This window comes from Pelobates fuscus, chromosome 3, assembly GCF_036172605.1.
Source record: "Pelobates fuscus isolate aPelFus1 chromosome 3, aPelFus1.pri, whole genome shotgun sequence".
Taxonomy (NCBI): Eukaryota; Metazoa; Chordata; class Amphibia; order Anura; family Pelobatidae; genus Pelobates; species Pelobates fuscus.
In genome coordinates, this window is record NC_086319.1 from 264654825 (window position 1) to 264681243 (window position 26419).

Consider the following 26419-nt stretch of genomic DNA (forward strand, 5'->3'; position numbering starts at 1 on the left):
GATTGGCCTGAATTTGAGTGCGGGCCGTTTCCTCAAGCTCTTTAATAGCCGCTTGAATAATCCGGGTCCTTTCCTCACAATTAAATAAAGTTAATAATAATTGCTGGCAATCGGCCCAGGTGGGATTATGTGTTTGGATAATAGAAGTAACCAAATCTGTCATGACTTGAGGTTTGTCAGTATATGAAGAGTTATGAGTCTTCCAGTTAAATAAATCAGTCGTAGTGAAGGGGACATATACAAACACTGGATCTGCCCGTTGTATTTGGCCATTTTCATCCACGTGTGTTGGGCCGGAGGGGCATTTGGTAATGTTGAGGTTGAAGGGCACCAGTCATCTGTCGGGTTAATATTGGACTTCGGCAAGACTGTTTTATAATAAGTTCCGGTCTAGGGGTAGTAAGGTAAGGGGAGTGAGGCGGATTAATTTTACCGGACGGAAGTTCAGTCAACAGGATATTGCGGGCCGGGCTGGGAGGAGCCTGACCAGGGACCAGAAGTGACGTTAGTTCCGGATATATAGAACTAGTGGAGGTAGGTACCGGAAGGGGAGGACTCAGAGCGAGTGGGCTGGGCTCTGAACTAGATGCATGAGTGGGCAGGGACAATGGGAAAGGAGGAATGGCAACACCAGTAGCACCTCCTCTAACCTTAGAGGAAGTGTAAGGGGGTGGGGATGGAAGTTCAGTCTCAGAGGGAGAGTCTAAAATGGGCAGGGTTGCGGCCCTGATGGAGAGACGAGTCCTAGCCACCATGAGGCGACATTGCTCCTCGCGGCATACCTTAATCCATTTAGGCAATTCTTCCACAATCTGTTTCCAACAATCAATATACGGAAACTGATCATAAAATTCAGGCCTGCTAGATACAGCCGCGTGCACACCAAAATTAGATCAAGGCTACCACGTGGTGGCCATGCAGTCACCAAGATAGGCCACTCTCTACTACAGAATGTAGTCAAACGTTTTGGGGACAACTTTACCTCAAAATCACAAGCTTTATATCCCTTTGTAAAGTTTTTCATCATACACGACAAGGGATCAACAATCTTTGAGTCAGACGTACCCATACTGGCAACGGAGCGTCTAATACAAAGAAACACAATACTCCAAACACACTTCCAACAGTCACACTTGTTTCCCTGGCAACAGCACCATGTGGCACAGTTGCTAGGCCAAACACACACACGATAATACGCAGAGAATTCTCATACATACAGTGATATCACGGCGTCTCACTCACAAAGATTTACCAAACACTAGAAACTTACCTCTATAACTATAAATCAAACCCTACAATTATCCATACTATAAATCAACTTTTAACTAACCGGCTATATCACATCCTAGTAATCTCATCTTTGCAGTCAGTGGTTATGGTACAGTTAGTAAGTGGTTATCATACAGTTTAAAGTCACAGATCAGTTAGTAACAGTTATGGTATTATACATATAACATAAGTCAACAGTTTTTAGTAATTTTTACACAACGTCAGTGGTTATAGTACATATCAGTGGTTATGGTACCGTGCGCTATTTTACAGTTATACACACAATTTACACTCCCACTAGACGGCAGAGCTCAAGCTTTCTAGCAGGACATACAATTTAACCAATTCACCAACTACAGTATATTTAACAACATTTACAATAATCCCAACTATCGATTTATTTACACCAAAAATCGGTTAGTCGTCGCTGCCCAGACACCACATATAGCGAACTAGTGGGCGGAATTTACACCAATACCCATTTAGTCTATCTACTCTATCAATAGTCTAGTGGCTGGATTTACAAAAGAGCCAAGATAGGGTGAGATCTAGCGGACGGAATATACACCAATATCCGCTAGTCTCGCCGGCCTCCCCGACCTCCCCGACCTAGCAACCAAAATTTACACCTAGCATGCTAGTCAAGACAGGACACCGGTGTCCGACATGAAGTATGTACACCAAGTTTCAGTCTGACCCAATACCACCTATATTAGACGGGCTGACTACAGAGCGTCTAATGTCCAAGCGTTGCGCCTTTGCTTCTTCCTTCCAGAGGGAAGGGGCCAATTCCAATAACCGGTTCCAAATATAAAACCCCTTGTGGGTCTACCGCTCTAACGGTATCAGTCTTACGTGTTAGTTCCTGGCCCTGGGCTCACATTCATCGACGGGGCACCCCGGTACTTACTACGTAAAGGCCGATGATCTCCTGGGCGAAGCAGCCCAGTGGCGCCGAGATGAAGGGATGTCCACGCAGAAGTCCAGGGGTGCTGCCGTGGAGAACGTTGGTAAAAAGTTTTACCGTCTCAAATCTCTGCACCAGCTTCCGTGCGATGAGAAGTTCCCGGCCAATGCACCAATTATGTAACCGAGTAAACTTACAGAAGCCAAACACAGAGACATGGATGCATGTCTTCAGGAAGTAAGAAGTCTTTATTAACATACCGATCAGGCCTCAGATGAACTATCGTTCCAAAACAGATCTGAGAGACAAATGCATGGAGTACATTCCTTTTATAGTACTATAACTCCTCCCATTAATAGCTACGCCCACATATACCTTTAACCAATCAATGAGCAGAGTATAGACTTGTTCATCTGGTCAGACCACATGGCTCATCCAAGACAAAGGAGAAAGAAGTGTAATTTCAGTTCCTGCATTCCTGCACATGCTCAGTACATTGATGACAGTATCCTAGCTACGTGTAGCTAACTAACTGATACAACATACACATATGCCACGTGGAAATCTCGGCCTACTAAATTTACATTTCACTGAAATTCCACCACACAGCCACACTGGGTCCCCAAGGGCAGTGGCACATTGCCTACAGGAGGTGTAAAACCCTAGTCTGGGTCCCCTACTCCCACCCACCAATCTGGAAGAAGATTGAAAATGACTTGGGGACATTAAAGAAAACTGACTCCATTCAAGCAGTGTCAGAGGACAACCGGCAGGTTATGTCGATAAATGACTAAGGGACACCAGAGACACTAGTACATTGGTCCAACCCCAGATTGTCACCCGGGTGGATAGGACCGGGTGCTCCATGGGCTACCGCCCAAGTCTACCTTAATCGGATTGCTGGAACAGAGAGTTAGAGGTAGAAATCATGAACAACCTGCTATCGTAAGTACTGTTGGGAAACGACCTGGGCCTCCCCACTTCCTCCTACCTCTTCAAGCCAACTGCCAGAGTGTACCCAGTGACTACTCCCCAACAAGCATAGTGTGCTGCAAGCGCCACTTCGGATGTGACCCAGGTTAGACAATACTTCCCTGAAATTACCCAGACAGCCCCTACCCTGACATGTCCATCTTCAGCTCTAAGGGATGGTGACTACTGTCACATAGTGATGTCCCGAACTGTTCGCTGGCGAATAGTTCCTGGCGAACATCTCTTTTTTTTTTTTTTTTTTAATTCTTTATTTTGTTTGTGCATTGATGGTACATACAATCTCGCTTAGCCACAACAGCTAGAGCAAGTATTTTCTGTCAAACAAAGGTATGCAGTTGATGGCATCAGTAAGGCAGCACATTTTTTAGTATATTGTGAAGGTTATTATTATTATTATATGTTGAAAACAGTGGGGTATCTAACGTGCAGCCCCTGCTTAAGCGATGCGGGGTGAGAATGCTCTGAGTACCTATGGGTCAGGGTGTAACAGTTGCCGCTCTGGTCGCTAGGTGGGTCTAGGTTAGTGAGCCAGGAGCGTGTTAGAGAGGCTTACGTCCCCCTGCATATACACCTGGGTCAGTTATACCGGCCGATTTCTCTAGGGATTGTACAGAGGGCCTGGGGGGGGAGAACAAGTAAAAACTGGTTCGTTGCCAGCACACATTAATGGAGACGGTATGCAAGTATGCTTAAAGTAGTGGGCAACATTCCAACTTAAAAACGCATAAGTATAACATAACTGAGAAAGACTTAAGTCCATAATGTGGACGATGTCAGAGAGTTCATGGCACCGATGTAGACGCTTTTTCTCCCCTCTGGGCCCCGGTGAACATCTCTTGTTCGCGTTTGCCACAGATGGCGAACATATGCGCTGTTCGGTCCACCCCCTATTCGTCATCATTGAGTAAACTTTGAGCCTGTACCTCACAGTCAGCAGACACATTCCAGTCAATCAGCAGCAGACCCTCCCTCCCAGACCCTCCCACCTCCTGGACAGCATCCATTTTACATTCATTGTGAAGCTGCATTCTTAGTGAGAGGAGGGAGAGTGTAGTTGCTGCTGATTTGATAGGGAAATTGATAGCTAGGCTAGTGTATTCAGTGTCCACTACAGTCCTGAAGGACTCATCTGATCTCTGCTGTAAGGACAGCACCCCCAAAAAGCCCTTTTTAGGGCTAGAACATCAGTCTGCTTTTTTTTTTTTTTTCTGTGTAATGTAATTGCAGTTGCCTGCCTGCCTGCCAGCCTGTGTGTCAGGCTCACAGCATATACTGTGCCCACTTGCTCAGTGCCACCACTCACTCACTGGTGTCACAATAGCTTGCATTTAAAAAAAAAACAAAAAAAACTTTTTTGACTGTAATATAATAGGAGTCAGTTTCCTTCACGCGTGTGCGTTTCAGGGCCTGCCAGGGCACAGTGTCACACCAGTTCAACTCATATCTGGTGTAACAGTAGTGTACATTTTTTTAAAAAAAATACAATTTTGACTGTAATAGATTGAATAGCAGTTAGTTGTCTGCCAGCGTGTGTGTCAGGCTCACAGCGTATACTGTGCCCACTTGCCCAGTGCCACCACTCACTCACTGGTGTCACAATAGCTTGCATTTAAAAAAAACCAAAACCTTTTTGACTATAATATAATAGCAGTCAGTTTCCTTCACGAGTGTGCGTTTCAGGGCCTGCCCAGTGTCACCACTCACTCATATCTGGTGTCCCAATAGCTTGCATTTAAAAAAAACTAAACTTTTTGGACTGTAATATAATAGCAGTCCGTTTCCTTCACGCGTGTGCGTTTCAGGGCCTGCCAGGGCACAGTGTCACACCAGTGCAACTCATATCTGGTGTAACAGTAGTGTACATTTAAAAAAAAAATTTTTGACAGTAATAGATTGAATAGCAGTTAGTTGTCTGCCAGCGTGTGTGTCAGGCTCACAGCGTATACTGTGCCCACTTGCCCAGTGCCACCACTCATATCTGGTGTCACAATAGCTTGCATTTAACAAAAAAAAAACTTTTTGAACTGTAATATAACAGACGTGTTGTTGATGGAGGACATGCGGAGCTTTTTAAGTCCTACGCATCGCCACAGCCCTTCGGGGTCCACCCTCAGAGAACGACTCGACCGACAGGTAGCAGACTACCTCGCCTTAACTGCAGATATCGACACTCTGAGGAGCGATGAACCCCTTGACTACTGGGTGTGCAGGCTTGACCTGTGGCCTGAGCTATCCCAATTTGCGATAGAACTTCTGGCCCTCCCCGCTTCAAGTGTCCTGTCAGAAAGGACCTTCAGTGCAGCAGGAGGTATTGTCACTGAGAAGAGAAGTCGCCTAGGTCAAAAAAGTCTAGATTACCTCACTTTTATTAAGATGAATGAGGGATGGATCCCGAAGGGACTGACAGTGGGCGATACATTCGACTAAAAAAGGCGTGATGAGGGGGACGTACCAGGGTGTCGTCGCTTAAATCCCTAGCTCACCCCAGTACCTTGCCCTGTCGTGGTTTCCTGTTCCTGGTTTCCTGAGAGTGCTTTATCATTGTGAATCTGATTTCCTGGTATCCTGATCTTGGCTTTTCCCTGGTTATTCTGAATTCTGGTTTCCCTGACTTGGCTTGTGTAAACGGTATTGTGTATTTTCTGGCTTCCTTGACCTCGGCTTTCCCTTTGACCATTCTCTGTCTCTAGCGTATTAGTCTATGAAACAACTTTACCATCACTATTGTGGCCAGAAAGAGTCCCTGTGGGTTTTAGAATTCGCCTGCCCATTGAAGTCCATGGCGGTTTGCCCGGTTCGCCCGTCCGCGAACATTTGCGGAAGTTCGCGTTCGCCGTTCGCGAACCGAAAATTTTATGTTCGCGACATCACTACTGTCACACAGTACTTTTCACAGAGAAGCATTCTTTACAATATTTCTGTGCAATAAAATGATCCCTTTGAAATATTTTGGTGTAGTTGGAATAAGCAACCTGCTTAATACTCAAAAAAGGGTAGACCCAGAGTAAAAATTCATTGTTTGAAACTGTGTCTCAAATATGCACCTTCAACGTCCACATATACTGGGTACATAAGGGGGTATGTCTGTACTCAGATAACATAGTTGAGCAACATGAAGTATTATACTTCCATAGCACACACAAGGTTTGAAAAATCTACAGTAAAAACTCACTGTGGCTTTTGAAATACCCTGGGGTGTCTTCTTTAAGATATAATATGCCTTTATGGGGTAGTTTGAATAAACAACCTGCTAAAATGCTCCAAAATGGTTAAACATTGTCTGTGCCAATAACTGTGTATATGTAAGTCAAAGTGTGTGTTGATCTTAAAGAGATAGAAGTGCAGTCTCGACAGGAAAGGTGTGGGGCAAATTTAGTTTAGAGGGTGCCCGAGCTTAGTAATGATTAGGGCAACACAAAACCAAAATACACCACTGTTAATGAGAAATTGCTGAACACAAATATGAGTGTTTTAGAGCAATAGAACATATAGAACATATAATGATGAAGATATCATCAGTGAAAGTGCATTTTTTTGTGTGAAAATTAAAAAAAATCAAATATGAACACTAACTTTGGCCAGCGTTTGTGACTATGTGGCTACTAAAAAAAGCTGGACATACCCCCATTTTAAATATCCTTGGTTGTCTACGTTTGCAAATGGCATTTTTCTTTTTTTTTCCATAAAGCACCAACAAATTCTGCAGCCCTGTACAATGGGTAGACTAACAGACACATAGTTGACGAGTTGGACGCACAGGAACAGAGAGGTTGAGTATCCTGCTCAATGATCTTACATGATAGAGGGAGTGGGGTATACTGCACAATTAACACAGATTCATAAAAGATGTGCAAGTAATGTGGCAGCATATTTTCATTTACAACAAACAAGGACTAAATAGCCCAAAAGAAAAGGTACAAAAGGTAGATAATACAGCAATCTAACAGTGGTATAGTCACTTCTATGTCCCAAAGCTCAGATCAAGGGAGATAATACATCCTCGTAACCCTCTGTCTAGAGGTACCAAAGGCCCCATTTTATAGTGAAGCTATGTTGCGTCCTGCCCAAAAGCATTGTGTTACATGAAACAATCTACTGGTATGTTACTATAAAAACTTTCTGTGTGAAGAGATATTTCAGATCAGTATAGGTATTGGTGTAGAGAGCAGATGAAATATACATTGTGTCAAGGCATACATGTAGTTTCTCCTCCCTCTAATACTGGAACATTTTCAGAGTTTGACATAACGTAAGAGTAGGAAAATATAGAAAGAAAGAGAAAAGGGAAATTGTCACCTACTGCGTATACTAACTCTTTATAACATGTGGTGCACATTGACTCATTTGGGTCATATTCCATACACGGGCCCCAGGTTTTATAGAAGGAAGGGAAAGTGATTCAAACCAGAGGTGTAAGCCAACCTATAACATAGTTTTCTTTGACCCTAAAGGGACACTCCATGCACCAAAACAACTTCATCTAAATTAAATTTGTTATGGTGCCAGGAGGCCACCAGATGCACTTTTACCTTGATCAGTAACTCCCCATTCACAAAATTGGCTTGGAAAGAAACATACTTTGGAGGTAACTTTTGGGTTAAACCATTCAAGAACTGTTTAGCCCCTTGAGGTAAGAGTGTCTTGGGGGGCCTCCTGGCTGCAATGATTATAGGGGACGCTGATGGAGTGGCTGCCCTAGGCGCAAATATCGGGGGGAGAGGTCGAGAGGGCCGATCGACACTTATTCCTTCAGGCAGAGTAGGCACTTGTTTACCTGGATGGCAGGTGCCTACTCTGCCGAAATATACCGGTGACAGAGACAAGGTAGGATGTGGTGGTGGAAGCGAGGGCGTGCGGATCTTCCAGTTCCTCACACTCCTCCCTCTGTGGTGATGCCGGGAGCCGGACTATGGCGTCACTCTGGCCTTAGGGAGAAGATCCCTACTGGACCCCAGGTAGAGGACCCACACCAGCTCTCCTAAAGGTAGGGAGGCCGGATAAGCCTAAAAAAATCAAACCACAATTAATAAAATTAACATGTGAGTGTGTGTGCAAGAATATGTTAGTGTGTCTGTCAGCGAGTGTGTGTCTGCCACTGTATCAGTCAGTGTGTGTGCATGTGTGTGTCAGTGAGTGTGTTTCAAATCAGTGAGAGTATCAGTGTGCCTATCAGTGAGTGTGTTTCAAATAAATAAGATTTTATCTGCCATTGAGAGTGTTTGTCAGTAAGTGTTTTATTTTTAAATCAGTGAAAGTGTGTCTCTGCCATTGAGAGTGTCCCTGTCAGTCTGTATCTGTGTGTATCAGTCAGTGTAAATATGTGTTTGTGTATTGGTGTGTGTTTCAGTGTGTATATGCGGGGCAGGGTATGTTCACCCAGCAATCAAACACCAACTGTACATACAAATACATTCAAACACTAAACACAAGTACACCACTACTTTCAAATAGCAACAGTACATACATACATACAACTGCATTCAAATGCCAACACCACACACAAATAAATACATATATGCATTCAAATGCACAAAACATGCTTAGATTTGTCAGTGGTTTTATTTCTATTGCGTAAAGAAGAGTTTATTAATAAAAATTGTAATGCACTTTATCAACAAAAACTAGCCTTTAGATGTGTTAACTTAGCATTACAACCAGAGGGACAGGGTAAATGGCGGCTGGGGGGATGGTATATGGGGGACTGCAAAACTTTGTTCCGCCCTCGGGCAACTGTAACTCTGGTTACACCACTGCCTGGAACCAAAACAACTTAATTTAGATTACATTTTGATGGCTCGAGCGTTCCTTTAACCTTCATCTTCATCCTTGGAGGAATCCCATTACGCAAACATTTGGCTGCTAGTAATGTTCTATCTATCTTCCAACCTTATCCTTATATATAACCTTTGTGAGTGTGCTGAAGCCCTCCATTGGACGAGAGAGCAACATCGATCACTGGTCTTTGTCAAATGGTCTGTGGAAAACATCTTGGAGAAGGCTTTTTTCTGTTTTTTTTTATTTTAAATTAGTCACTAAAATTTAAAATTGTGTAAAATAGCCAATTCAATAAAAACAATAATACTTATCAATAAACGAATGAATAAATACTTTAATTATGCCTCATGAGAGAGAGCTGTCTTGGTGTATGGATCAACAGAACGTGCGAATAGGGTGCAGAAATACGTCAGACGCGTGCTTTTATTACATCAATTAATACTAAAAAGGATAGAACCAATCTGCGCGTTTGCTAAGAAAAGATGTAACATTCTAAGAAACAAAGCTGGGTACATTAAACAATAATAAGAAGAAATACGCACTAGGAACATTACTGAGAACTAAGAGGCAGATTTGTACATTAATCCTTTCGGTGCTGGAATGTTAGGCAGTGTCACATTAACTCTCTCAGTGATGGAATGTTAGTTAATCTCATATTAGTTCTTACAATACTTTTCTTGGCAGCCAGTTTCACACTTTTTTTTTGATGTGTCAACCCAGTTAAAATCACTAAATCTCAGCTGGAAAAGTACCACATTATCACAGTCATAATCTGGTAGCTGTCTAGTAGGAGAGCATGTACAGATGCAATCAGAATGCCTTTGAAGCTTTGCAAGCAGTGGCCTCTTTGCTTAATGATTTTCATACAGCAGATATAGCGTTGCCAGGTGGCAGGCACTTAGAAAACACAACTTCTGAGCCAATAACCACACAAAGGAAGCAATCCTTATGGAGCCCAACAATTTTACTGAGGTCATACTTTACTGACGCCAGCAAAATGGCTCTCCTAATGGAGACACAAACTGAAACTGGTTTAGAACCATTGTGTTTAGAACTCTCCTGAATGTAAACATTTACAACAGCGAGAGGAAGAATAGTAAGCCAATCAGGAGCAGAGTCTCCTCTGACAGTGACCAATCACAGTGCAGAAAGAAAAGAGTGTATTTCCGGGTCTGGAGCTGGGAGGTGAGCACTGCAGTGACAGCTATAATATGAGATTTTATTATGACAAGATATTCAGACCTGTCTCTTTATTGTAGTGCATGCTGTGTGTAATAAGAGATGGGGTTTTTAATTCAAACCTATTGTGATGGTGACAATGGCCTGCTGTAGATGTGCTGGTGGGATAAATATATAGGAAAACATGACTTTGCCCCAAAACACAGAAAATACGAATATAAGCTTTCAATCAGTAGAAGAGCTCTTAGAAATATAAACAATTTATAGATTTTTATTTATCTGCAATGGGGATTGTATGTGAATAGTGTTGACCAGCCAGATGTAAAATTCACATGTTGCTACATGAAAAACATCAGTCACTGCAGTTTCTATGAGATCTCCATTGTGATTAATTATTAAAAGGACATTCCAAGCGACTGAAAGAGCTTATTGAGGGGGTTATTATGCAATGATATATGAACACCATTATCTAGTTATCTGTTAAACCACATTTGAGCTGTTTGAACAATGAACATGTCTCTATCTGGTACCAAAAGCCCACAATAAGCTTTGATGGTAATGATGGACTTTGGAAAGCTGTCATCTGAGTTGGCCAGTGGGCCTGTCTGTGATGCAATTAGTGTCTGGACAATGTGCCAACCCACAAAGAGGGTGCATCCTAATCAGAGCTGCCCATACACTCAGCACTGTTGTGCTCATGTATTGTGGAAATACACTGGATGTTAAAGAAACACTCCAGTCCCCTAAACCACTCTTACTTGCTGGAGTACTTTAATGGCAATTGCTTGTACTTGCTGGCTTATTTTATAAACATGTTGAATTCAAGAGACATAACCATTCATAATTCACTTAGCAACACAGCCAAGAAAGTATCCTGTCTCATTTGTTTTAAATTCAGAATGGAAGTGAGTGGTTATCATAGATAAAGTTTACAGCAAGTGATTGCTACATGTGCACAGTGAATCCCAATGCTTATCTGTGGGAATCATCTGCTTGGACACAAGTCATGAGACATGATGACTGCACAATAACCATATAAGAGCTCTGCCAAGGAGATTCTCCCAGTTTTGGAATACATGTGAACTCAGAAGATTTTTAACCCCATCAATGCCGAATCGGGCAGCCATTCGTGTAATATAGACCCTTTGAATAATATAAATAAATATAAAATTATATTTTTGAGTATTTCTTTAATGCCAAGTTTAGCACGAGAGCACTTAAACATGTAACTCATGTGCTCAAGAAATTACTAAGTATGTGTGCATTTGATATAATACACATATGGGAGAACAGTTATATTTTCATACAAATCAATACGAGGGTGCACCGTACACTTCATGGTTAATGCCATATGGATTGGAGATCAATCAGAGCCAAGGAATATGATCAAACAACCTACATGAACTTAAAGGGACACTATAGTCACCCAGACCACTTCAGCTCATTGAAGTTCAGAGGGCTCTATAGTGTTAGGAATACAGATTTCCTAACACTATAGGATCCCTGTAATGCATTATTTTGAGTGTACATCACAAGAATGGTTAGGTTTCTATGAGGAAATCTGTAAGTTAGCTGATCACATTAGTGACCAGAAATAGCTTCATATATGAAAAAACACAAGTGAAGATGATAATAAACCGAGTAAAAGCCATTGATGGAACTACCAGGGTTGCACCAGTCGTTACTGTGAAAAGGGCATGTAGTTCTTCCTGTCAGGACATCTAATGACCCCCATCTGCAAAACCATTATTTAGTATATTGTCATTTTGGCAAAATACTCAATAAATAACCACTTTAAGCGCTTCTGGTGCTTACTGAAAGAGTCAAAGAGCTGTTGCTGGGTTTCCATGGTAACACGCAGACTCATTGCATGAGCACTGGGCTGGAAGAGCATTTTAATTTGGTCTGCAGCCTCTGGAGGTGGAGATCACATGGTCACCTCTCGACCACCAGGGATACCCTTCTCCCTGTAGAAAGGTAAGCAGGATGGAATTAAAAATATGTGTAATGCTAATATTACCCCTAACCCCCCACCCCACACACACACACACACTCAGATAACTCCAATTACAATCAGCTAAGTAACACACACAATCACTCAGGCAACCCGACATATACATGTCACACTCAGCCAACCACCACATGTATATTGCATTAGGGTGAGAGATAAGGAGGGCTCTTCTTTTATTCTTGCATGTGGGCTTCTTAGTTATGCCCCTGATAGAAGCAGCTACACTTATATTAGCTTGCCAAGCCAAATGGTTTTATTCATGTCTGGTAAACTACATATTCCATAACCTTTACATAAGATTTACTAAGTATACTCAGCAACGTCCTGGCTCACACATAAATAGCATATTTTTAGAAAATGAGGAAAATGTATTTTTAATGTTGAAATAGCCAAATTGAAATAAATCTTCTACTGGGCTATTTTTTACAAACTGGCTATTGTAGCACAAGTGTGTCTGTGAGAATATACACAAGTCTGTTTAGTTTAAAAGTACATTAAAGGGACAGTCTAAGCAGCAAAACAACTTTAGTATAGTAGAGTTTTTGTATGATCATATACCTGCAGTCCAACCGCCTTAATTTTCTGCACTATTTACACCTCCCTTGCCTGCTACTCTCACAGCCTCTCTGCGGACATTCTGTGAAGGAGTCAATTTTTTGAGCTTAGTGTGTTTAAGGTAGATTCTATCGCCTACTAAACTGTACAACTGCCTCCTGTGGGAGGCACAGGAGAACCGGAGATAAGGACTTCTAAAATAAACACACTGTGCTGTACAATTTGACCTTTTTTTGTTTGTGGAGGTTGTGTGAGGTGGGGCTAGGGGTGCATATACAAAGCAATTTAACATCTAAATAGCTGCAAATGATACAGCAGGAGCATCATTTATACACCAATACTGCTTCGTTAGAAAATTGAACTTTGATATTGTAGTGACCTGATCTTTACACCAAGGCTGCTTCATTAAGCTAAATTTGCGTTGGTGCTCAGACCTTTAAATTCACATGATGCTTTGTTCTAACATAAACACAAAATACACCACTCTCCCAGCTGTCAAACAATTATTTGGGATAGAGTCCTGGTAGACTTCTTTGCTGACAGGACACAGTGTGATTTACATGGTTTTTTTTATGCTACCTGTTACAGCAACTCCATTGCACTGTGGTTTCTCCTTTACATGTTTATATGAGTATAGGAATGGAGTCACTGATGCTTTAGCAGTGAAGCCAGCATGTCAGAATCATGATAGAAGATTTTCTTGTTTGAGAAAGTGCTCCAAAGTAGATGCAGTTCTATTATTATTATTATTATTTTATTATTATTTATAGAGCGCCATCACATTCCGTAGTGGACTAACAGACATGTAATTTTAACCAGACAATTGGACACACAGGAACAGAGAGGTGGAGGGCCCTGTTCAATGAGCTTACATTATAGAGGGAGTGGGGTATAGTGACACAAAGGGTAAAAGTAGGGGTACGAGGTAGGTTGTTAGAAAGGTATTCACTAAGGGCTTAGTAGGTAATTTTTGACAGTTGCAGGAGAGAAGTCATGGGGGTGGGGGATAAAAACCTGCTTACAGTTTAACTGATATGCTTTCTTGAAGAAGTGAGTTTTCAATGATTTTTTGAATGAGTGGAGACTGGGTGAAAGTCTTACGGAGAAGGGAAGGGAGTTCCACATAAGAGGTGCAGCCCTGGAGAAATCTTGGAGGCGAGCATTAGAGGTGGGAGTATGGACAGGGGATAGACGTAGGTCTTTGGCAGAGCGTAGGGGCCTCGACGGGACATACTTGTGTATTAGGGAGGATAGGTAGGTTGGAGCAGCATTATGTAGGGACTTCTAAGCAAGCACCAGAATTTTAAATTGAGCCCTATATCTAACTGGAAGCCAATGCAGGGACTGACAGAGCGGGGAGGCGTGGGAGATGCGAGCGGACAGGAAAATGAGCCTCGCTGCTGCATTCATTATAGATTGCAGCGGTGCAATCTGGGAACATGTAAGACCACTGAGAAGGGTATTGCAGAAGTCAAGGCGAGAGAGAACAAGAGCATGGACCAGCACCTTAGCCGCATCCGGGGTTAAATAGGGGCGAATGCACGCTATGTTTTTGAGATGGAAGCGATAGGATTTGGCGATTGATTGGACATGAGGGGTGAAGGAGAGATTGGAGTAAAAAAAAACACCCAGACAGCGAGCCTTCGAGGTAGAGATGATGGTAGCGCAGTTGACTTGGAGGGAGACAGACACAAGAGTAATAACACTTGAGGGAGGAAAGACCAGAAGTTCTGTTTTGGACAGGTTGAGTTTAAGGAAGTAAGCAGCCATCCAGTTGGAGATCGAAGAGAGGCAGTCTGAGACACGAGTCAAGATGGGCGGAGAGAGATCAGGAGAGGGCAGGTAGATTTGCGTGTCATCCGCATAGAATTGATAACGGAAGCCAGAGGAGCTGATGAGTTTCCCAAGGGAGGCAGTATAGACCGTAAGGGACCAAGGAAGATAGAGAACAGTAGGGGACAAAGGACAGAACCTTGGGGAACTTCAACAGAGAGTGGTTGGGGGGGAAGAGACATAGTCAGAGAAAGAAACACTGAAAGAGCGCTGGAGGTAGGAGGAACACCAGGAGAAAGCAGTATCCCGTAGACCAAAATTACGGAGAATGCAAAGAAGCTCTTGATGATCAACAGTGTCAAAGGAAGCAGAAAGATCAAGGAGAATTAGGAGTAGAGTAGGCCGCGAGATTTAGCAGCAATTAAATCGTTGGATACTTTGGTCACAGACGTTTCGACAGAATGACCGGCGCAGAATCCAGACTGAAGGGGGTCAAGCAGAGAGTTGGATTCGAGAAAGTCAGTCAGTCTGATGTACACAACTCTTTCGAGGATCTTGGAGGCAAATGGCAATAGCGAGAGAGAGCGGTAGTTGGATGGGGAGTTGGGGTCAAGGCTCCAGCAGCATTCAGCAGTTCTAGAACATTTTTGGAGGTAACGGGTCAGCTTGGTGTGCCATGGTTGTAATTGGGGGTGCTTGCTGCGTTTAATTGCAAGAGGCAGGGCAGTATAAACAACAGTATAAAAGACTGAAGGTGAGTGTTACAATAGTGTGACACCCATGAAGTTGCAGTCATGGTGACTCTGGATTCAATATAAGTAGTTGATGAAAAAAAAAATATACATTGAAATTTTCAGTTGAATATATAATTTATTTCTATGATAATTTATATATATAATGCCATTTTCAGTGGGGGTGATTAGTTTTGGCAAACCTGCCAGATGCCTCCCTACTCCCCTTCATGGGAGCTGTTTCTTTACAGCATTTATAGTTGTATATGGGAAGATGAAGAGGCAGATAATATGTAAATACATAATTCTTGTATTATCGTTGCCCTACTCCAGGCATGTCCTCCACCCTAGAAGAGGAGTTGAAGACCCTCATGAATGGAGGTGCCATCCCAGTGCCTGAAACTTACGATGTGTCTTCTGGTAACCCTCAGCCTCTGCGACTGAGACGTAATGCTTGCTACATTGTCATGGGTGTGATACTGAATGAGCAGGTATGGACTGGCAGCAAAAGCAATATTTTACTTGTGCTAAACCCAAGCAATGCTTGGGGGCGAGATGCTCTGTGTTAGTACATATTGCAGGGGTGGATTAAGATGGTAGATCGAATAGCCTTGTTAATGCTGTTGTGTAATGTTCTGCAGGATGAAGTGTTAATGATGCAGGAGGCTAAAGCCGAGTGTTGGGGGAGTTGGTATCTACCTGCTGGGAGGCTGGAGAAGGACGAAACGCTGGTAGAAGGACTATGCCGGGAGGTGAAAGAGGAAACTGGCCTCCTTTGTGAGCCCCTCACCTTATTAACTGTGGAGGAAAGGGGAACTGCTTGGATTCGATTTGTTTTTTTGGCTCAGCACACAGGTTAGTATGTTATACATGTTGTAAATACCTCTACTAAGTGTGTTAACACACACAGGATCTGCCCCACAAAAAATATATCTTAAGCCATCCTCCCATCTATATACTGTGACTTGTACTGGGTGTTCTCTTACGGTCTCATCCCTGATGTCATGTTTGATCTGGAGAAAGGAATACTATGTATCTCAGAGATCTCGGGATACAAATATGTGTTAGAATGTTAAAGACAGTGACACGTTTGTATTTAGATATAGTTAAATTTGCAGAATGTACATCCCACAGTATATCCGTCTGCTGTAGGTATTGTACAGATAATCTAATTACCATCTGAAGAGTAGAGGAATAGATTATTCAGTAAATTATCACTGCTAGCTTGATGTTTGACTAGATGCTGATAAAAGCCAATAAAAATATTGTAATGTAGCTTGGGTGCTGCAACAGCTGTATAGAAACATGTTAATACTGTAAAGATCTCTAAAGTCAGAGAGATTTGCCAATCATATAATAAAGGACAGAAAGTGACTTACACAAACCTGTATTAACAATTTTACTAGACCGGTCAAACATTATATTTAATAAATAGCAGGATCAAATTAATCATATAAAGAAAGCGTTTGATCTGCTAAGGCTCCCATCCCCATTCATAAACCGTGTGGGATTTACTATCATATATATGCCAAAAAGACTACTTTGACAGAGTTTGCCAGTTAATCATTTTATGGTCGTACTATCACAAAATCCGAAAGCCTTGATAAAACCTGGTATACTTTACTTTGTTAACAGGTCTAAGTGTCCAGTGCTGCAGCCTGTGTTGGACTGTATAAATAGCATGGAATGTATTGATACAGCTACCTGCCAGAAATTCCCAACACATATACACATATGCATAAACCCAGTGACATTTATAGTAGAAACGTTATTCACAGTGAAAGGTTATTACTATAAACAAACTAAATTAAGCCTTGCGCTCAAACTCCCACTTCTCCTGGGTGGCAGCAATGGCTATAGTACACATCAGCCCCAATACATACAAAAAAAAAAGAAAACATTTACTTGTCCGTATCCCAAATCCCTATGCACATTGAAATAACTGGAGTTTTTTTTTTAGTAACGTCAAGGTAAACCTCTTAGGTGAGTCCTACACTAACAATTCACCCCGCAGTCTTCAGTCTAAAGCTAAAATCTCTAATGAGACAGAGAGGGCTATTTTTATATTGGTAGTGGGACTTAATTTTGAATATTTGTATTTGCTTTTGTATTACACAGCCATTATACAATGCTGCCACCCACCCCATGTGTTCCCTATTAAGGGTTAGTAAGTGTGCAGGGGTTTAGAAAAATAGTCCTCTTTGTCTCATTAGAGACAGCAGGCTGAAGACAGCAGGGTGAATTACTAGTGTAAGACTTACCTAAGAGGTTTTGCCTTGACGTGGCAGGTGAGCTTACACTTAAATGGCAATTAGAGTGATCCTTAAAACCTCCAGTTGTCGAAATGTACATAGGGATTTAAAATAGTGCACAAGTAACTTTTTTTCAAAGGTTATAATTATAGTTTATAAAACACCAACACATTTCGCAGCTCTGTACATAGGTTGAATTGATTCAAGTACAATGACAAAAGTTACAGTACATCCGAGACAATACAAAATGTGGCAAACAAATATAAGAGCTGAGGGCTCTATTCCAGTGGGAATTTACAATCTAGTTAGATGATAATAGAAGATGAAAGGAGCAGATTATTGTTAGATCTTGGGTGGCAGGCTGGAATATATTTGTTTATTGGTGAGTAATGTGGCGTATGGGGTTAGCAAGGGCTTTGTAGGTCAGGGTAAGAACTTTTCATTTAATTCTGCTGTGATTGGGAAGCCCTTGAAGGGATTCACAGAGGTGTACAGCAGATACGGAGCAATGGGAAAGGTGGTTGAACCTGGCAGAAGCATTCAGGATGGACTGAAGGAAGGTCACTTAGTAGGTAGGTTATTGCAGTAGTTGAGAGGAGAAATAAGGAAGTGGTTGAGTTGCTTAGTGGTATCAGTGCTCAGAAACTGACACATTTTGGAATTATTGCATAGGTGGATTTGGCAGGATGAAGAAAGCAGTTGCATATTGGGGATGAAGGACAGGTGGAGAGGTAGATATGAGGGTCACCTATATAAGGGTGATATTTGAAATGTAGCTGTTGATAAAGAGAAGTCTAAATGGACAAGAGTAGAGGACCAAAGACAAAGCCTTGCGGTACTCCATTTGCCAGTGGCAATGAAGAGGAGGAGCTGCCAGCAAGTGGCACAGAAAAGGACATATATGAGAGTGGATCCAAAGAGAGAGCTGAGACTCTGTAGGAGGATGTGGCAAATTGTATTGAGAGCAGCAAGAGATTATGTAAGATAAATATATAGTAGTGGCTAGTGCTTTTAGCAGAAAGAGAAATTTAATTTCTCGTCTGTTTGGCCAGCGTTTTTTGCCTCATAGACTTTGCAAATTTAGCACCTATGAGCCATATACGTACATGCACCTTGGGTCAGACTGTTTAAAAACCGACATTCTACTTCACTCCCTGCTCAGAAGCACTGTCTGACTCAAGATGCATGAATATGACTGAAGGATCGTGTCATATAATAAAGGTAGAGATGCGTTTTTCTCAAATTGTTTTACAAAAACTTAATTAAAAAAAAATCTATTTCCTTTCAAAACTTGATGATAGGATTACTATATAAAAAATAGTTATGAGGTGACAGTAGTTCTTTAAATTGTCAAATTAGGTTCCATTTCAAAAAAACTGTAAAATGTAGAATGTTCTGTTGGCAGCCCTCAGCATAAACAGAACAAAAATTAGTAGCACAGAAAAATGGTGACCATGGTCACTGGCACATTCCAGGACGTATATGTCTTTTGAATTTCATTTGAACAAGCATTTATATATTAAATGGACACAACTGTGAAAGATCTTATAGAGTTAATGTTTTTAATGTTTTACTTGTCAACCAGAGTCTAGCCAGTTCTGCTCTTTGTATATTTTTATATTAAGGACAGATAAACAGGTGAAACCTTCTAACTTCTTAATCTTAATGCCACCTCAACCATTATTTGAATATTCTGTTGAAATCTCATCTATTGTCTTCCATCTCAGGAGGTTCTCTGAAGACTACACTCTTGTCAGACTCGGAGTCACTGCAGGCCATGTGGTGGGACATGTCCTCTGCTTTGCCTCTCCGCTGCAAAGACATTCTTCCCCTCATACAATTGGGTCAGGCGTTCAGACTTCTCCCCTCACATCCATCTATTCTGCCTGCACTTTTGCCTTCCCCCCATCTTGCCATGCGTCTGGTTTTACTGTGCCTTGGCTCCCAGGAGGAAATGTGGATCCTACAGAGCTTGACTGAGCCTCCTCATCTTCCTGTCACTGGGAGTGGACCTTGTAGAGGGAGTATTCTAACCTCCTTACGAAGCATGTTAGAGGAGGACCCTCCCCAGTATTGTGGCATTTTAGGAATTCAGCACCAAGGCGGGGAAGGTGCAGATGGGGTGTGTTTTAATATAATGGCAGGGCTCAATGCCCCACAACCTCCTGTAATGACATCAAAGGCTCTCTCCTGGGTGCTAGTACAGGATGGAGAACTGAAGGATAAAATGAAACACATTCTGGAGAACAAAACGTTACTTCCATTATACACCTGATTATCACACACAGAGCTCTGCATGTTTACAATGATTATGCAAAAGAGAAATGCTTGTAATGCACAGATAATGCAATCCAGACTCATGCGGGTATACATAGCTTAAGACATGTATTTTCTTGTTATAGATAACAACTGATGCTTTTAAGCAATTAATATTAAGCCAGGCCTCATTAGTTAATGACTAAAATTAGGCTTCTGTTGATCACCCAGAGGTTTGCTTTGGGACTCATGTAAGGAAAATGATAGCTGCTAATTTATTTTTATAAACTATAATATAGTGAAGGAACTGTTGTTAGCTGTTTATATAATTGTTGCTACTATCACCACACGTCAGGTCACTCCACACAACACAAAGTGTAAAATGTAACATACAAATATGTGTGAGAACACACAATATAGAAAACTAATATTGCCACCAAGTAAGATATGGAATTAGCCTAAAATACACAATAAAACCAGACGATAATGCAGTATATTACATCTTCTTAAAACATATGTATATTTTTATTTACCCAACTCACATGTTGTTGAGCCAACTATAGTACGCTAAGACTATTAAGGCTCCAATTAGGTACTCCTTGGCAATAAAAGCAATCCCTAATGTCAAGGAGTACCTGATTGGAGCCCTAAACGTCTCAGTCTTCTCTATTTGGCTCAGCAACATGTGAGTTGGGTAAATAAGAATATGCCATATACTACACTACGGTCTTTTTTTTATTATTGTGTATTTCAGGCTAAATCCACATCTTACTTTCTGGTTATATTACATTTATATATTGTGTGCTCACTCATATTTTTATGTTTGTTTCTGATACTAAAAAAGGATATTTATTTTCTATAACAGTTGAAAAAAGAAGAATAAGGATGAAAATGCTATATCAGTTTGCTGCTTATGTTTGGCAATCTAAAAGAGCCAGATTCTGAATCATGCTCATTAAAGGGATACTCTTAAGAATCAAAACCACTCGATCTTATCGTAGTGGTTTTGGTGTGTAGATGCTGTCCCTTTTCTCAGACAATGTTATGAAAAACATTTACATTAAACACGTGTCGGAGAGGCACAAGAGACTCTTACATCCTATGTTTTTCAAAGGACTTCACACTCACCCTCATCACACAGGTTGATGCAGTTGCACACAGGTTATGCTTCTCTCATAGTGAAGCATTGCATTGATGGATCACTGTGATTGGCACGCATGTGCTGTATGTCTTCAGTGCTTTTCTATGTAAAGCGACTGATTCTACAGAAGTCATCTGCAGAGAAGAGACTGTCACAGGGCTGAAACAAAGGTAAGGTATAGTGGCGCAGTATTCTAAACTTTCAAAGAAACAAAATCTCTTTTTTTTTTAAATTACTGTTCATTTAATTGTTCATATATATACTCAACTACGTATTGAAGCATATTCTATGTATTCATACTCTTAAATAAACATTATAGATGCTGGTTTGGGCAAAATCCCAGTATTGTCTAGTTCAGGGATGGGGAATCTTCGGTCCTCCAGATGTTGTGAACTACATCTCCCTTGATGCTTTGCCAGAGTTTTTGCTGTAAGAGCATTATGGGAGGTGTAGTCCAAAACATCTGGAGAGCCAAAGGTTCTCCATCCCTGGCCTAGATGGTGAAAAATCTTCTCAGCCATAAACAACTATCTTTAGAAAATACTTTGGTCAAAGTCTAAAATTATTTACAGTACATATACTATATATGTATGTGTGCAGTTCTATACATTTATGTGTGTTTAAATAAAATTGTATTTGCATGACAAGAATGAACATTAGTTTAAAGCATATCTGTCAAATTATATTTTGCTGCATAATATAGCTATTGTAATAAAATTTCTATGGCAGACACCCTATGCCTTTGAGAGTAGTTTTACTTACATTCTACCCAGATTTGTACCGCAATACCACTATTTGGAGGCAATCCCTATGATCGCTAACCTAATTCCTGACTTTAAAGGGTGTATGTTATCTCCAAGATCTTTGGGGGCTAATCACAACAGCGCTCCTGTGTGCTTAATGCATGCAAGTGACATTTCTCAAGAAACGTGGTTTCACTCGTGACTCTGTGTCGCTACCTGGAATGTTTGCCATATTTCACCATTTGTACCTAGGGCAACTTTTCAACTTTTTCCACTGCCAGGGACTAATTTCCTACCTGAACAGGAACAGAATAGCCTGCTCTTATGTTTTGTTTACTCTGATTTTATTGTTTGTTTCCTGTTGCATTTTCTTTTCTTGTGTCTGGAGACACACACACACTCGCTCTCTCTCTATCAAGCAATGGTTGATGTGATTTATGGAAGGCAACCACTAAGGTATCTCTGAGATAGTATGATTAGGTGCAGTTGGCCCACATGGGAGCAATTGTCTTGAAGATTGTTGAAGGTAGGGGGTATCAATTTACCATATCTTGTGGGGATGACAGAAAGTAGCTAGGTTCTGAGCTTACAACTAATTTAGTCCTGTCCGACATTCCTTCCAAGCCCCTGGACACTTTATTTTGGTATTCCTCCTCCCTCTATTAATTGATTATTTCACAACTTACAAAAATCACTTGATGATAATGAAAATGGAACTTACATTAGCCCCTCCTAGGTAGTTGCCCAGAACTATCACCAGAATAGGTCAATCACAACAGTTTGTTTCTGTATGTAATACACTTTCACTTTATTAGATGCCACATTTATTGTACAGTTGTTTGTCAGGATGTCTTGCTTTGCCATACTCCATAGTGTCATTCCTGGCTCATCATGTTTTTCTTTGTGAAATCAATAAAAAAAAATTGCAAGTAAAAGTCCCATAATGGGGGACGGCGCTTGCTTGCTGTGCTGACCGGAAGCCATTTACATCAGCTCCTCAGCACAAATTGTAATTTTGCTGATAATTGCTGTCCAGTAATTCATCCAACTTTGTAAACCACCTAGCCTGATTCTGCGAGGCACGGTGCATTGATATTTTCTGTCCAAAAAACCCACCCCAACAGAGGCGCAGGTCTGGGGCCTACCGCATGCTGAAGCTCCAATGCCTAGATAAGCTCTTGGGTCACTTTGCAATAGCTTGTGCAGAGACTACATTCACTCCCGCACAGATTAACTAACCAGTCTGTATACCGGTTATGGGTCAGTGCTTTCAGAAACCACACGCCACAACCGATAGCATCTCCGACCACCAAACGTGATTTGTAGGTATTACTGACTGATATGCAGAAATTGATGGCAACTGTTTTCACACTTATCAAAACGGAGGTGCAGGCTGTCACGGCTCAACAATACTTATCTCTTGAACTAATGGTGATAGAAGACCACCAACAATGCACAGATTGGGGGTATCTCTGCGGAGGAACTACCTCATTACATCAGGAGGCTGCTAGATATTATTTTGCTCCAAGCTATGGCAAAGAAGTTAGTCATTGACAGAGTCTACAGTCTCCCTGGCCTTACTCACTTCAAACCCACTGTGCTTCGGGACGTGAACCTCAGATGCATCACCCTACAAGATAATATCCAAATCATGTCGGCACTAAAGGGTAAAACACCCCTGACCTTTGAGAACTCGCAACTTGCCTTTTACCAATATCTAACAAGGGCTACCCTTCTCCACCACAAATGGTTTGGCCCGTCACTGCCCAACTGCGCTCTTCAATTGTAGCCCATCAATGGGGGGCAAGTGGCTCTCTGGTGGTGACTCGATGGGGGGAGGCCTCGACTTTTCTAGAAAAGCTGGGACTGCCTAACCCGACCGCAGCCTCACTTGCGGGACCCCCAGCGGAATCATGGAACCCCTCCACAGTCACACCTTTTATCCCACGGTCCATGCGCTCACAACCAGCTCTTCCATGACTGGAGGGGGCAGATTCCTTTGGGACTCTCTATATGAAGAACTCACATGATCTTTCTCCATAAGCTGACCTTCATTTAATTTGGTTTCATTTTTGTTATGTTGTTTTTTTTCCTCTAACAGAGACCTTTATTTACAGCAGCCAATAGAGAACTTGGGTGAGCAGCCTTTTCTCAGGGAACCCACCTATGCTAATTTTACCCGAATATTATTCAGACAGTCTTGTCTATGGAGTGATCATGTATATATTTGACATTTTTCCAGTGTCCCTGTTTATCTGAGGTTTATTTATAAAAAATAAAAAAAAAAAGTGCACCAACACCATTCTATATAACATGCCTTTTTACGTTTCTGTACCACACATTCTTGCTGAAAAGGTGACATATATGCACCCTAAAAATAAATAATAATAATAAAAAAAAAAAGGTCCCATAACCATCAAAAGAAAATTAGCAGAATAATAACTGCGTTCAAACAGATAATTGACCAAATCAAATTTTTTTAATTATTTTACATATGATCTATGAAAGAAAAGTTCACTTGGTGTGACATTTTTATCTTGTTAAATTCTTCTGAAATCAAAGAACATTAATTACTGGTACTGTAGAAACAAATGGTCCATGAAAAGAAGAAAATAAAAGTTACAATTGCATATTTTTTATTGACATTGAGAAAAAATTATTTTATGCATGCAATGGCGAAGTAAAGTCAAGACAGGATGCTGTATGCTGCACTACATTTTACAGCACAAGTGGTGTTTTCATTGTCCATGTACTATTAATGAAAAACACTATATGCACCAAAACAACTTTAGCTTAATGAAGCAATTTTGGTGTATAGAAAATGTCTCTGCAGTCTCACTGCTCAATTCTTTTAGGTTATTTAGTTCCTACTTTTGTAACAACAACAAAAACTCCATCCCCAATGTTAATTCACTTTTAATGTAAAACATAATAAAAAAAAAAAAAAATAAGTCATGCTGAAACCACACATATTACACACACTTTGTAATGCTAATTAGTATTTAAGTACACGCACACTGTGTACCCCAGAATTCTATTACTACTGCAGCTTCATTGGATGGTGTCCACTGTGTCCAAAAGGGATGGGAAGTTACAGGAGTTTAAATGCCAAATTGCAAAATGGAGGTTAAAATAACCAAGATGTGATTTTAGAGTTGGATATTTTTTTTGTGTGTGTGTGTGTCAATTTTCCTAGGATTTCTGGTCACTGCAATTCGCAGGTTAAATTTTTTTTTTATAATATATATATATATATATATATATATATATATATATATATATATATATATATATATATATATATATATATATTCTCCTACCGATGCTTGACATACACCGTGGTCATCCTTCCCCTCACTCTGCCTGATGCAAAACACATTTATTTCTGCTCAGTCTACGTAGCACATTTCTCAATTTGGCAGACACATTTCCATCCTATTATTCTGCCTGATGCATTTCCTTTCCCTTCAATCTGCCAGATGCACAGTGTGCCTTACACACTGCACACTTCATTCCCATTACTCTGCCTGAAAGACTGCATGTTCCTTCCCATCACTCTGCCTGGCACATGGTACGCTGCATCCCTCTCACTCTTTGGTGTGATAATACCTGCCATGGCAAACTGCAACCAATGATCTTATTGATTGTATTTCATGGAGTATAATCATTTAAATTAAAGGTAAATTAATATGTATTAAGGACAAACAATCTTCTTAAATTGCACTTTTAACATAAAACAAACAAGCTCCTTATTTAGAAGTAAATAGTGTGCATATACTGTATACCCAGTGACCCAGATATAAACTCTTTTGTACTAAACCTCTGAGCTGTCAAGTACATTTTCTAGGGACGTGGATAGCAGTTGCATTTGCACAAGCTATAAAATATATCTATATACATACTAAGTATAGAAAACTAACAAGCCTCCAGGATGCCTTTGAGCAAGGTAATTCCATACCGGACAGGACTCTGTCAGTGATACCTCCAGGGAATTTTGGCGCACAAGCTTTACTTAAAGTGATATTGTCATCAGTTATTATCTATGTATCTATGTATCATTACACAACAATTTAAAAACTGGATATCGCAAATAAATATCTTTTAAAATGATTTCAACAGTGGTTTAATGAAAAGAAAAGGAAAGGTTTTCTGTAGCTTCCGGTTTATCAGTAACAATCTCTGAGGGTTAAAAGTTTGTGATGCAGCGGCCACACTAAGAAAAAGACCAAGTCTTTTAGTAGTAATTACAGCTATGCTCACTGGAGCTTGGTTATTATATTACAAATGATCCCATAAAAATAAAATTTTCTTTCCGTAAATCAGTTTAAAATAATAGTGTGTCACTTTCAAATCTTAAAGCGGCACTGTCATGCCGAATCCCGTTTTTTTTTAACCCCCCTCCCACCTCCACTACACATCCAATCGACCCCCTAGTCACCCCCAAATGCCCCTAAGCCCCCCACATTACCTATTTTTTATTCTTTATTCTACCTATTTTATGATCTTTATTCAGGGTGCCGCCATCTTTGTGTGGGTAGGTGAAGTCCCTGTGGGACACGTCATCTACCCACACTACACAGACTGTGAGATTCCCGCACATGCCCAGTGAAACACCTGGACATGCGAACGGGAATTTCATCTATTCATTCATTCATCAGACAGACGAATGAATGAATAGAAAAAAATCAGATGAACAAACTAACACTGAGTATCAGAGTTCGTTTGTTCGTTCAGTTTATTACAAGGAGGGAGCTACCGGCATGCAGCTCCCTCCTTGTAATATGCAACTATAGAAGCGGCAGGGAGCAGAGCTCCCCACCACTTCATAAGCCCC

The 26419-nt window shown here is 41.0% G+C and overlaps 1 protein-coding gene across 1 annotated transcript; it reads left to right on the forward strand.

Moving 5' to 3' along the window:
• Nucleotides 1-10112: 10112 nt before the first annotated feature.
• Nucleotides 10113-21085, forward strand: NUDT18 (nudix hydrolase 18). The gene is made up of 4 exons (XM_063448479.1): nt 10113-10129; nt 15527-15684; nt 15835-16048; nt 19173-21085. The coding sequence occupies exons 2-4, from the start codon at nt 15529-15531 to the stop codon at nt 19718-19720; spliced, it is 918 nt and encodes a 305-aa protein (XP_063304549.1). The 5' UTR covers nt 10113-10129; nt 15527-15528; the 3' UTR covers nt 19721-21085.
• The last annotated feature ends 5334 nt before the right edge of the window (nt 21086-26419 follow it).

What these genes read in the sequence shown, in the direction of transcription:
- NUDT18 (XM_063448479.1), top strand. Translation starts at nt 15,529, where the DNA reads ATGTCCTCCACCCTAGAAGAGGAGTTGAAGACCCTCATGAATGGAGGT. An exon ending in GTGTGATACTGAATGAGCAG is followed by an intron (nt 15,685 to 15,834) that starts GTATGGACTGGC and finishes AATGTTCTGCAG; the next exon opens with GATGAAGTGTTAATGATGCA. An exon ending in TTTTTTGGCTCAGCACACAG is followed by an intron (nt 16,049 to 19,172) that starts GTTAGTATGTTA and finishes CTTCCATCTCAG; the next exon opens with GAGGTTCTCTGAAGACTACA.